The sequence below is a fragment of the Pungitius pungitius genome, chromosome 11 (assembly GCF_949316345.1).
Source record: "Pungitius pungitius chromosome 11, fPunPun2.1, whole genome shotgun sequence".
Classification (NCBI taxonomy): Eukaryota; Metazoa; Chordata; class Actinopteri; order Perciformes; family Gasterosteidae; genus Pungitius; species Pungitius pungitius.
In genome coordinates this window covers 8,464,627-8,478,133 of record NC_084910.1, presented here as the reverse complement: position 1 = coordinate 8,478,133, position 13,507 = coordinate 8,464,627, and the positions used below count along the sequence as shown (strand labels likewise).

Here is a 13,507-nt window from a genome sequence, read left to right as displayed (position 1 = left end):
TACTACTGCCACTATGACTGGAACTACTACTGCCACTACGACTGGAACTACTACTGCCACTACGACTGGAACTACTACTGCCACTTTTTCGTGGCCTGCTACTCCTTCCCAGAGACTAGCAGTTCTTCAAGGGGTTTGAGTAAAGTATTTAACTGTTTCTGACTGGTGAAAACCCTCCTTCCTCTGCACACCATGTACATTTAGGCTATTCCATTTAATCTTTTGGGATTTTAAAACATAGGCTGTTTTTCATACTACGTTGCATCTCATATCCTGGATCACTTTACCAAGGCGCTTAAACTCCCTTCCTTTCCTCACCCAGAATGACATCCCCTCGCTTCATTGAGTTTGTCTGCAAGCATGACGAGGTGCTCAAGTGTTTTGTAACCAGGTAAGTCCAAATTGCCCTGCCCCGTTCTTCCACCTCTCTACTTTCACCTCTTTGTTCTCTCACATCCCTTTCCTCCCCCCTCCTCGCATTCAGGAACCCAAAGATCATCTTTAACCACTTCCATTTCCTGCTGGAGTGTCCAGAGTTGATGTCACGCTTTATGCACATTATCAAGGCCCAGGTAAGTCGGGATGAATTTTTTCTAATATCGTTTCAACGTATCCTTGGAAGCTTAATCCAGTGTGCCATAAAACGTGGTTGGAAGTACTTTGAATTTTTTCTTTTTTTAGTTTGAATGGTTGACTACAACTGCTACTCAGAGTAAAATTGAAACCAGGAGCATGTGTTAACAATGGAGAGCTAAAGTAGTCACCGAGAGACAGACACGCCTATGAAAGTAAATCTGTGCCATCAGGGGTTGAAATAAAAAGTTGTTTTTCTGTTGAATTTCTAGCACTGAATATTTATGCATTGAAATGATGTACCTGAATGTTTTTCAACATTAAAACACCGCAAAAAAATTCAACCTAAAAAAAAAAAATGTTGAAATATTCGAAATGGAGGCTACAATATTCAACCCAAAAATATTCAACCTTGGCACACCAACAAGCGGAGGTAACAATATTCAACCCCAAAAAATTCAACCTTGGCACACCAACAAGCGGAGGTAACAATATTCAACCCCAAAAAATTCAACCTTGGCACACCAACATCCGGGACACTAAGGAAGAGCAATAGATTCTAGATTCAAGATCAGGAGCGTGCGTCAAGCTAAAGGAGCGAGCACCCAAAACACCTTCGGCTTTCGGATTGTAACCATGTCCAATAATAACGGGGCTTTAACTCTTCTTCATGCCATCAGTGTGGTTTGTGTCTGTAAGATTCCGTAATAGACAGCTGACATTTGTACATTAACAGACTGTATTGAACATGAACTAAGCGGAAGTTAAACGAGAGCGTACAGCCGCTCACAATACGCCTCTTCTTCTAGTTTTGAATTCATTTAATGATGCTGAGATCCTTCGACAAGCTGTTAGGAGTGATTGGCGGAGTTTTGAATCCAGGAACGCGCTTGAAGAGGCAGATGAGCTGCTGTATCGTAGTGGGGGGGGGCAGCGGCTTTAACGGAGCGTGCAGATGCATAAACCCGACAGGACATGCAGGAATAACCGCAGTAGCGGAAGTCTGAACGAGAACCCATTTTTTAGTGACGGTGTTACATGCCTACTGGTTTTTGAACTACTGGTTTGGCTACGGGTGCGTGTTTGTTTTCCCCCGGCAGGCAGGTGTTGTCTGCCTCCGTCACTTGAGTCGTCACACATTTGCAAACATATTGTGCTGAAAATGTTCAAAAATGCCTCCCATATCCATTGCATCGAATACGATTGTATAAGTGAGCACTACGTCACTGCCACGTATGAAGAAATACATAAAAGAACATTTATTAAAAGTCCGCCACAACCGGGACTCGAACCGTGTCGCGCAAAATAACATTGTGCCGCAAAGCAGCTGTGCTACCCACTCGGCCAACCGAGCTCACAGGATATCATCTGATTTGTATACTTATAACAGAGTTGCATATCGTCAGTGGCAAGCAAACGTTTTGGTTCAGGGTGAGCATTATATGTTCTTTTATGTATTTCTTCATACGTTGCCACACTGATGGCATGAAGAAGAGTTAAAGCCCCGTTATTATTGGACATGTTTACAATCCGAAAGCCGAAGGTGTTTTGGGTGCTCGCTCCTTTAGCTTGACGCACGCTCCTGATCTTGAATCTAGAATCGATTGCTCTTCCTTAGTGTCCCGGATGTTGGTGTGCCAAGGTTGAATTTTTTGGGGTTTTATATTGTAACCTCCGCATGTTGGTGTGCCAAGGTTGAATTTTTTTGGGTTGAATATTGTAGCCTCCATTTCGAATATTTCAACATTTTTTTTTTTAGGTTGAATTTTTTTGCGGTGTTTTAATGTTGAAAAACATTCAGGTACATAATTTCAATGCATAAATATTCAGTGCTAGAAATTCAATCAACTTTTTATTTCAACCCCCGATGGCACAGATTTACTTCCATACACGCCAGCCTTCAATGAGTCAATGATCCATGGACAACAATAGCACAAATAGAGTAATCATTGTAAATGTAGGGAAATATAGCAGTCAACAAAATATTCATTCATTCAACTAAACTGTGGAAAAGCCTTTCTCCACATTGCTCTACACAGCACCATGCGACGAACCAAAAGGTGTACCAAAATGGCACCAACACATGGCGCCTACCCACCTCCTCAGGGTTAAAAAAATAGTCCACATGCTTTCCTGAGGCACAAGGTAATGCTTCCAATTGCTCCAAATCAATGAACTGAAATGACAAAATGCGAAGATAATATGAAATGAATATAATAGTCAATCAATTCATTGTATTTTGTATTGCCCAAAATCGCAAATTACAAATTAGCCTAAGTAAAGAGGGCTCTACAGTCTGTACACATGCAACATCCTCTGTCCCAAAACCCTCACTTTGGCACAGGAAAAACTCCCCAAAAAATGTAAAAACCCTTCAATGGAGAAAAAAGGGAAGAAACCTTAGGGAGAACGTCAGAGGAGGGATCCCTCTCCCAGGATGGACAGACTGCAATGGATGTCATGTGTACAGAATCAACAATGTAAAAGATGTACAATACATTCAATTCCTCGAACAGAAATGATAAAAGTAATTGCAAGTAGCAGAACAAGTGTACGGCAGGACCATCACAGGTGTCAGCAGGGCCATGCCAGTCAGAACCAGGCTCCGCACGGAACTATGATGAAAGAAAAGATGTAATATTGATTATTGCATGTGAAGCTTTTAAAATATCCCAACCAATCCTTATAAGAAAAATGTCAAGGTATACCAATCAGAAATGTCAATTATTTATTTAGTTCTTATATTCATGTAAAACTTGACATATAATTTAGTGTAATGTCTACTCATGTTTTATTAAAAGTTCTTCTCCTGTCAGAGCCTTTTAAAGTCAGCTCCAAACCGAGTAAAATACACAGCATTTTAAACGCATACTATATTCTGTCTTTATGTTTGTGCCTCCTGTACTTCACAGCAAGTGAGAGTCTCAACTTAAGATTCACAATGTCCCAGCCATGGCAGTAACAGTCGTCTTGAATTTCATTTATATGGAGTCATCATTTTAAAGTGCTACTTCCTTACCCTTGTGTATTTATATGTGAGCTGCAGCAGTGGAGCCTTGTTCTCTGTGAATTCTATCTCGCGTGGGAGCTTTAGACTTTAACCTGGTGAATCGGATTTTGTTTCCTGATTCCTCTCTCAGCAGAGAAAGCCTTTTGCTCTCTTTCCCCATTCTCTCTCCAACGCTTAGAGAACAAAGGCATATTTTATGCAAATCTATATTACAGATTAGTATTTCAGAAGAGAAGGCTTCCTAAGTGGTATTTGGTTAAAGAAAGGTCTGAGTGTGGGATGAAGTTTAGTTTCCTCTGTCAGCCCTTCAAGGATCGCTGTGAGTGGTTTTATGAGCACCTGCTGGCTGGACAGCCAGATTCCGACATGGTTCATCGTCCGGTCAACAAAAACGACATCCTGCTCATCCACAGAGGTACATGAACTAATTTCAATGTAAAAGATATGTGTCCTTAATGTGATGGTGGCTCATGGAGTAGTGTGCTGCGCTGGGAGCCGCAAGATTGGTGGTTTGAAATCCAGCTGCTCCATGTGCCACGTCAAAGTGTCCCTGAGCAAAACACCAAACCCCTAGTTGCTCCCCAGGTAAAATGTAACGCATTGGTTATAATGCAATGTAAGTCGCTCTGGATAAAAGCGTCAGCTAAATGACATGTAATGTAATGCTATATCTGTTCGATCTCACTAACAGATACCATATTCAGGAGTAGCTGTGAGATGGTGTCCAAGTCCAGCAATGAGAAACTCAAACAGGGCATTGCTGTTCGCTTCCATGGAGAGGAGGGGATGGTGGGTCTTGTTTGGAATAAATGCTCTGTTTGATTTGTAAGCTGATGGATGAAAGCCGTTTGAATGTGTCTGTTACAGGGCCAGGGGGTAGTTCGGGAGTGGTTTGACATCCTGTCCAATGAGATCATCAATCCTGACTATGCTCTGTTCACTCAGTCAGCTGATGGTACGGGCCTTTTACTTACTGTGTAGCATTTAACTAGCAGAACTTCATCATTTCCAATGGTGTGCTGCTATGTGTGTGATCTACAGGTACGACTTTCCAGCCCAACAGCAACTCCTCGGTGAACCCAGATCATCTAAACTACTTTCAGTTTGCGGGTCACATTCTGGGTTTGGCTCTGTACCACCGACAGCTGGTCAACATCTACTTCACTCGCTCCTTCTACAAACACATTCTGGGTAAGAGTTGTGTGTTGGTTGATAATGAGATCAATAAATAAATGATCCTAATAATATATAGGATAATTTAAAATGAAAATATGCTTGATGCGTTCAGCAATTGAAAAGAACTCCTCTCAGTCCAGCTGGAATGCACAGGCATCCGACACACACTGCTCACCCATCACACTTGGTGATGCAACATTGACTAATAACACAGCGGCACGTGGTTGTAGGAGAACCAGCTCAGAAATGATGTTATCACCAGGCATCCCGGTGAACTACCAGGACGTGTCGTCCATTGATCCGGAGTACGCCAAGAACCTGCAGTGGATCCTGGACAACGACATCAGTGATCTGGGTCTGGAGCTCACCTTCTCTGTGGAGACTGACGTGTTCGGGGCCATGGAGGAAGTCCCGCTCAAACCCGGAGGGACCAGCATCCTAGTCACCCAGGACAACAAGGTCAAAGGCCTAATCTTTTAGAGTGTCAACATAACGCAACAATTAGTGTAACTGGTGAAATCAAGTTTTATTTGGCATTGTAAAATAATTAGATAAAGAATAGTTTCTTAATGCAGTGTCCTCCTAAAAAAGCTAAGTTTCTAATTCAAGGGAAAGCAGAGACAAACCCATCAGAACAATGTTTCTCATTTTGGGCGTTGGGTCGCCAGTTGTTTTTTAGGATGTGAATTAATTCAATTAAAACACTAGTCACGAGTCTACTTAACAAAATTGTCGATGTTACAAACAGTGTGGTGGCCAATTGTCCTCGGTTCGAATAAACTATTATGTCAAAGGGCCACTGATGCACCACTGTTTAGTTTATTTTACGTAGCAAGAGAGCGGATTGTCCAAGCAGTGTTTTCTCTTTTGTTTTGCATTTATTGCAAAACAAGCCCACAAACACATTAGATATATAACTGGGCTGCCTGTCCTATGCTGTTAACACTGCTCTCCTACGCTGGTAAAAACTATATGTCACCCAGGTGCATGCTGGTCCTATATCAGGCTATGCCCTTAAATAACCTGCAGGTTCCCACAGTATTACCCTGTTAATTAGTTGTCAAATTAACCAAAACTATGTATACTAAATATCAAAACAGTATTAAACTAAATTAAAGCCATCTTTATATTTCATTAGATCAAACCCAAATAATTAAACAATACTATTTAAGAATAAATAACTAAATCATAACTGCACATTAATAGCTCCCATAAACAGAAAAATGATGCAGCTCAAAGTCTAAATAAGTTGGTTTCATTTGAGCATTTGACAAATTAGGACACATTTGTTCTGGAGGGAATTTCTCTCTTTTAATGTTCCAGGGATGATGTAGCATAGAGTCACTATAAGAGGTGAGCAGTAGTCCCCTAGTAAGTGTAGAATACAGTGATCATTGCACTCTACTCACGTGGTCTCATAGTTTGGAAGTATAGTTGGTGTTAGTTCGCTTTGACCCGTGAATAATTGAGACGTCTCCAGTCTTTGATTGTGATTTCAAAGGCAACTGAAAGTAATATAACACTGTTTACCACTAACCACTGTTTGCTTCAACTGTGGCAGATAATCTTCCTGATTATATTGACCTTGGGGCCTAATTGAAACAGTGCCCTATGCCCCCAAGTGGTGGGAGGTTAAAAAACTAAACAATAACATAATGTCTCTTACAGGAGGGATTTATGCAACTTTATTGGGGTCTCAATGCCTCTTAGGAAACTTAAACAAAAAAATGGTTCATGTTAGTGGTAATTAAGAAGTTGCCTTTCTTTTTTTGTGCAGATTAAACTGATGTCTTGCACAGTAGTTTGCTTCTGAGTGCAGCTTCATATTTACCTGACATAAATATCAATTGTCTCCTAAAAGTCCAAAATGTACAATTTTGCCAGATGCTAGTAGTATTTAGCACCAGTTCAAGTGTAAAAATACATCAAATGCACCAAATGACTTGGTATTTGTAACCAGCTTACTTAAAAGGGCCTTGTAAATTTAGAGCTTAACTCTTTCCAGGATGACGTGAAATACATAGAACATCTTGGAGTTTTTTCTGTGTTGGAATTTTTTGACAGTGTTCTATATGTTTGATGTTACAACATCAAAAAACTAGTGGATGTTCATGTTTGGACTGTGTCATGATGAATGAGTAAAGCAGGCTTTTGCAGCAGTGCAGCTTTTCATGTGGCATTAAGGAGGCACAGCGTATCTGCAGATACGACGTGTAGAGCGGACCAACCTGGACTCCTTAGTCATTGTCCTTTGGGACAAACAGTTTCTTAAATGCCCAACCAGAGAGGCAAACACGCTGGATCACTGTTTACACCTCACTTGGCCAATACCCGTTTAAAAAAAGAAATGATGGGGAATGGTATTCATTTGGACCCCCCAATGACTAAACCATGGTTACGCCCTTAGGTCAATATATTGACTTGTCGTACTGTATATGGAAATGAGCGCAATCATTTCCGATATATTCTATTCATTTTTACTTAAAAAAGAGTCATCAACATTTTAGTCGACCGTGCTGCCTCTGTCATCTTGTCTGCTTTCTTCATCAAAGGCGTAGGCGGGGCTAAGCCAGCGACTCAACACACACACTAACCTAAAACACAATCATCCCACCCAACTACTGTCGGTTCCTCCGGACTGTGGGTTGCCTCTTTGGCTGGGAGAGACATGCACAGGGCGACGTCCCGGTTTGCCTCACTGCGTTCCTCCTGGGCCGGCCTATTTGTAGTGGGGCAGAGACGCCCCGTCTCCACCAGCAGCGCTGCCACAGGCCTTTCCGCTGGAACACATTTTCTCGATTTTCTACCGCATTGCACCAAGCCCGATGCTTCGCCCCGCTCCGTGTCGGATGCACTTTTTTTTGTTAACAAAGGTGTATTTATTATTTATTTTTAAAACGGATTCAAGATATATTTTTTTCGCATTCCGATTCTATACTCTGAAGATGAATTTCCGGTCATCCGGAACCAGACAGATGGAATAATCCTGTCTCTTTCTGTGTGTGTGTGTGTGTGTGTCCTCACAGGCAGAGTACGTCCAGCTAGTGACGGAGCTGAGGATGACACGAGCCATCCAGCCTCAGATAAACGCCTTCCTGCAAGGATTCCACACCTTTATCCTTCCCTCGCTCATCCAGCTTTTTGATGAATATGAATTGGTTAGTTGTCCTCCTCCGTTCTCCCCGTCTTGTCATGCCTTTCCTCGTCATCCTGGAATTCTCCTTGTTCCTCTGCCCGCTTGGCCCTGATGCAGAGATTGATTGGCCACTTTTGACCAGTTGTCAAGTTTGGGTGGGTAATTGAGGTCACCTTGTAGCCCATCCATCTACTCCAACTGCATCAGAAGGTTCATTTCTGTTAGTGTTGGCTAATTGTATGTCTTCACTTGCAGGGATCAATAGTGTAGCATGATGATTATCTCACCTTGGACATACTGTTATTTCACGGCAACCTGCAAGTGAACAGCCTGCTCTGTCACTTCCCGTCACAGCTGTTGCCATTTTCATTGCCATTTTAAGGTTGTATTCATCATATGAGATGTTCCACCCGGTCGAGGGGGACCAGAGCGCAAACGAGACTCCCGTGAAGGACCAGTGCTGCAGCCATTTAGTCCATTATATTTATGGAAACTGGAAACAAAACAAACTGAGCACATGTTCTAAATCACGTAACCAAAAGGAACAAAAGAGGATACAGGCAGCTCACCTACCTACCGGTTTCTGTATTTAGTTGCCATGGAGTTTAGTTGCCATTTTTTCAAATTCAAAATAAATAGGTCATGTATTTTCAGCTAAAAGTAATATTGCAGTCTTAAGGCAGAGGAAATAGACCAATACCAGGGCTGGACTGGTAATCGGGCATACCGGGCAAATGCCCGGTGGGCCGACGCACTTGGGGGCCGGTTGATAGGCCGTTAAAAACATTTTATTTAAAAAAAAAATGTTTTGCTTTCGACCGGCCCATAAAGCAGGGACAGCGGCCCATTGGTTCATTTTCCATACTGACACTGGGCTGGCCCAATTATCTCTTAGCAGGCTCCACCTCTCCCTCTCCGTGTGTCAGTCAGATGCATTCAGTGACTCAGAGCTAGAAAGAAATGTGTGGATTAAGATGGAGAAACAAAAACGTAAGGGGGGTGCGGAGAAATTGCGGCCCAAAAAAATATCTAGAGGTTGATGCCTCAACATGTTCAAAAATAACCGACATGTTTAGTGCTGTAGCTTCAGTTGCCAAAACTACTACAGTACCTGACGACATGTTGCAGGTGAACATAGCACATGGAGGAGGAGAGGTGACTAGCCACAGCGAGAGCGGTGCTTGCGGCTCGCAGTAGGGTTGCCTACTCTCCCAACCCCAAATCAGGGACACTTTCGCGGGCTGGGGGGGACGTTAGCGGTCGGCGGCCGGGTTTGCACAACCTCACATGCTCCGCTCTGGCCACCCGGCCCCTGCGCGCACACTGGTCTGATGCGCCACAACTTCACAACAACCGGGAGTTTTTTGCGCGTCATTGACTTAGCAGGCTGTGAATGGAAATCGGGACTGGAGCTGTCCCGGCCGGGACAAATCAAAATTGCCCATAATTCGGGATGTCCCGGGTAATACGGTACGGTTAGCAAACCTAGCTCGCAGGCTGCAGAGGAGAAGGTGCAGCAGGTGTTAGTGTGACAGTGAAGTCCAGGAGGGACAGAGTGAGCAGGAGAGTATGAGGGGCCGTTTAGGACTTAACTACTGAGACACTCTCACACACACTACTGAGACACTCTCACACACACTACTGAGACACTCAACACTCTCACACACACTACTGAGACACTCTCACACACACTACTGAGACACTCTCACACACTCTACTGAGACACTCAACACTCACACACACTACTGAGACACACTCACACACACTACTGAGACACTCTCACACACACTACTGAGACACTCTCACACACACTACTGAGACACTCTCACACACACTACTGAGACACTCTCACACACACTACTGAGACACTCTCATACACACTATTGAGACACTTAGACAGCATCTCACTATACAATGTGAGAGAATCTCAGTATACAGTGTGAGAGAATCTCAGTATACAGTGTGAGAGCATCTCACTATACAATGTGAGAGAATCTCAGTATACAGTGTGAGAGCATCTCAGTATACAGTGTGAGAGAATCTCAGTTACACCGGAAGGCATCTCAGTTACACCGGAAGGCGGAAGCAAAGAGCGCTGATTTTGAACAGCAATGCGCCAATCATACGCCCTTCCTTCATATGCCTTGAAGTCTGCGGTCGCCCGTCCAAGTTTATAAATACTACCATATTCAAGGGACGGAATGTCATTTTAGGACGTTTTCAGGCGAGAAATTAGGTGTTTAAGCAACATTTCTGCGGTCGGTTTGTTAACATTCAGCCATCGTAAAAAATTCCATGGAGGATGTCGGAGACGTGAGGTGTAGTTAACGGGACCACCTGATGCCCCCAGCACCGGGCGGTCAGCCTCATCTCACGCCGCAGACAGCAGCCTGTTCTCGGCCAGACTTCTGTGAAATTGACTACTTGTATTAGGGGGATGTTGGACCGTCCTGATTTGCAATGCCCTGACGCGTATTTGTCCTCCTTTTTTGGAGTTGCGCTGGGAAAACTGTCGCCACCCCCCCTAACCTGAAACGACTTTGACACCCCTGATTTAGAGCCTCACGAAATATTGTCCTTTTTCATGGTGTTATGGATATGGTCACCCTACATTGTATCTACTTTTCCGTAGCGGAGACACGTGTGGATCTTACAATAGAAATATTCATTAATTGATATTTGGATTTTAATGTATTATTTAATCGATTATTATCCTTCGCTTTGAAGCTGATGCCCTGCTGCCGGTTTCCATGACGGTCTCCCCACAAGACCTTTAATAAAGACACGATTAGTTTTATTCCACAATGATAGACAGTACAATAAGCGCGCACACTATGGATACAGTATAGTTTACGTATAGTTTATTAAGGTTATGAATTTAAACTCTGCTCGCAAAATAGCCATTAAACAAACACCAGTCTCAGATTAGAGGTTATGAACACTCATCCTAGTTATACTATCGTATATATAACCGCTACGGAAAAGTGGATCGAAGCGGAGCATTTCACGGAAGTCTGGCCGGGAACAGGCTGCTGTCTGGGGCGTGAGATGAGGCTGACCGCCCGGTGCTGGGGGCATCAGGTGGTCCCGTTAACTACACCTCACGTCTCCGACATCCTCCATGGAATTTTTTACGATGGCTGAATGTTAACAAAACAACCGCAGAAATGTTGCTTAAACATCTAATTTCTCGCCTGAAAACGTCCTAAAATGACATTCCGTCCCTTGAATATGGTAGTATTTATAAACTTGGACGGGCGACCGCAGACTTCAAGGCATATGAAGGAAGGGCGTATGATTGGCGCATTGCGCTGTTCAAAATCAGCGCTCTTTGCTTCCGCCTTCCGGTGTAACTGAGATGCCTTCCGGTGTAACTGAGATTCTCTCACACTGTATACTGAGATGCTCTCACACTGTATACTGAGATTCTCTCACATTGTATAGTGAGATGCTGTCTGAGTGTCTCAATAGTGTGTATGAGAGTGTCTCAGTAATGTGTGTGAGAGTGTCTCAATAGTGTGTGTGAGAGTGTCTCAATAGTGTGTATGAGAGTGTCTCAATAGTGTGTGTGAGAGTGTCTCAGTAGTGTGTGTGAGAGTGTCTCAGTAGTTAAGTCCTATGAGACACTCTCATACACACTATTGAGACACTCTCACACACACTACTGAGACACTCTCACACACACTACTGAGACACTCTCACACACTCTACTGAGACACTCAACACTCACACACACTACTGAGACACACTCACACACACTACTGAGACACTCTCACACACACTACTGAGACACTCTCACACACACTATTGAGACACTCTCATACACACTATTGAGACACTCTCACACACACTACTGAGACACTCTCAGTAGTTAGAAGAGGTGGCTAACGCATGTTTTTTTGGGGTTAAAAACCCACTTTGCATTTTGAAAGCTGTATATTCAACCAACGAGATTTTATAATGTTTCATTTGAATTTCCAATATCATCAATATGCAATATTACGGCAAGTGAATTCTCTAAATTGTATATATATATATATATATTATCAGGACGTTTTGTGTGAGTAATTTGTTTGTGTAGGTTTTTTATGGGAAGTATCTCAACAATTAGAGGTAAATGTTGTTTGGTGTCATATTAAAGAGGGGTTTGTACTCTTTAAAGGGATAGTTCACCCAAAAATTGTTTCATCATTTACTCACCCCCAAGTTGTTTCAAACCTGTATGAATATCTTTATTCTGATAAACAAAAATATATATTTAAGAATGTCGGTAATCAGACAGTTGATGGACCCCATTGACTTCCATAGTATTTTTTTTTCTACTATGGAAGTCAATGGGGTCCATCAACTGTCTGATTACCGGCATTACTGTCCATGGCACTTACAGTAGTTCTCAGCTTTGTATGGGTTGTTGGGAACGGAACAGTAGATATGCAGATCTACAGGGACCGCAAGGATAGTGTACTGGTTGGTGGTTGTGTCTGACCGATTGTGGGGGGCCGGTCTGAGCAAAAATGCCAGGGCCCTTTTTTTGTCCCAGTCCAGCCCTGACCAATACTATCACTAAAAACCACAGAAGCACATTTATTAACTTGTTTGCAAGGACCTTTTATGAAGCAGGTTCAGTTTCTTTGTGGATTTATTCTCAACGTTTGTAACGTTACTGACATTTCAGGTTCATAACTTGGTAACTTCAGCTCACTTTGATCCATTTCTGTAAAAATCAATAAAACTGTCAACCTGAAAAAAGCACTCGGCGAGATCGCGACTCTTTGCTGTCCTGGCTCCCAGATGCTGGAATGAGCTCTCCGATGACATGAGGACTGCAGAGAGACCTTTTTAGACTCTACCTTGACTTAAAACACTAGCAAACCGTAGCACTAACAAATGATAGCACTTAAATTGTACTTATAATGGCACTTTTCTATAACATGTTTTGAAACTGCTTATTTGATGAAAAATGTACTTACTTGTTCTTCTCAGTTTGTATCTCTATGTGGAAATGCACTTATTGTACGTCGCTTTGGATAAATGACATGTAATGTAATGAATCGGATGTTAGTAAACCTCTAAAGTCATTTAAGTGACTTTTCACTAATTCCTACGGGCGGCTGCAGGCAGACGAGCTGCTATTAACAGTGCAGCGTCTCATAGTAATTCAGCTGCTCGTTGGGTATTTGTTATAAATATCAAAATTACAACTCCGGCAAGGAGATGCACAACATTTATGTTCAGGTTATTTAGCTTATCTTATGACACACAAATGCATAACGCAGAGGTGGACAAATTTGGTTGAATAACTAAACTGTTGTGTGTGTGCAGGAGCTCCTTCTGTCAGGGATGCCAGAGATCGACGTGCAGGATTGGTGCAGGAACACAGAGTACACCAGTGGCTACGACCCTCAGGAGGTGGTCATCCAGGTGAGACTTCTCCAGAACCACACATTGATAACTGTGTCATGTTCTTTCTGTCCGAGTTAGCTGCTATATCATTTGAAGGTAGTTCAATAACTACAGTTGTAGGATGGTATGTGGGCTTGCTTTAGATGGAGGTCTGCTCCGTGACCCCCGCTGGTCTTTGGGTTTATCAACCAAACATTACGTCCCATTTG

At 42.8% G+C, this 13,507-nt stretch overlaps 1 protein-coding gene across 4 annotated transcripts in view; it reads left to right on the top strand.

Moving 5' to 3' along the window:
• Positions 1–13,507, top strand: part of hace1 (HECT domain and ankyrin repeat containing E3 ubiquitin protein ligase 1) — a 35,079-nt gene that overhangs the window by 12,581 nt on the left and 8,991 nt on the right. For all 4 annotated transcript variants that reach the window (XM_037453551.2, XM_037453549.2, XM_037453550.2 and 1 more), the window contains 9 exons: positions 323–391; positions 485–572; positions 3,887–3,998; positions 4,275–4,372; positions 4,451–4,538; positions 4,625–4,774; positions 5,022–5,218; positions 7,786–7,917; positions 13,218–13,316. In XM_037453551.2, coding sequence (XP_037309448.2) covers positions 323–391; positions 485–572; positions 3,887–3,998; positions 4,275–4,372; positions 4,451–4,538; positions 4,625–4,774; positions 5,022–5,218; positions 7,786–7,917; positions 13,218–13,316 — 1,033 coding nt within the window. The remainder of the gene's footprint in view (positions 1–322; positions 392–484; positions 573–3,886; positions 3,999–4,274; positions 4,373–4,450; positions 4,539–4,624; positions 4,775–5,021; positions 5,219–7,785; positions 7,918–13,217; positions 13,317–13,507) is intronic.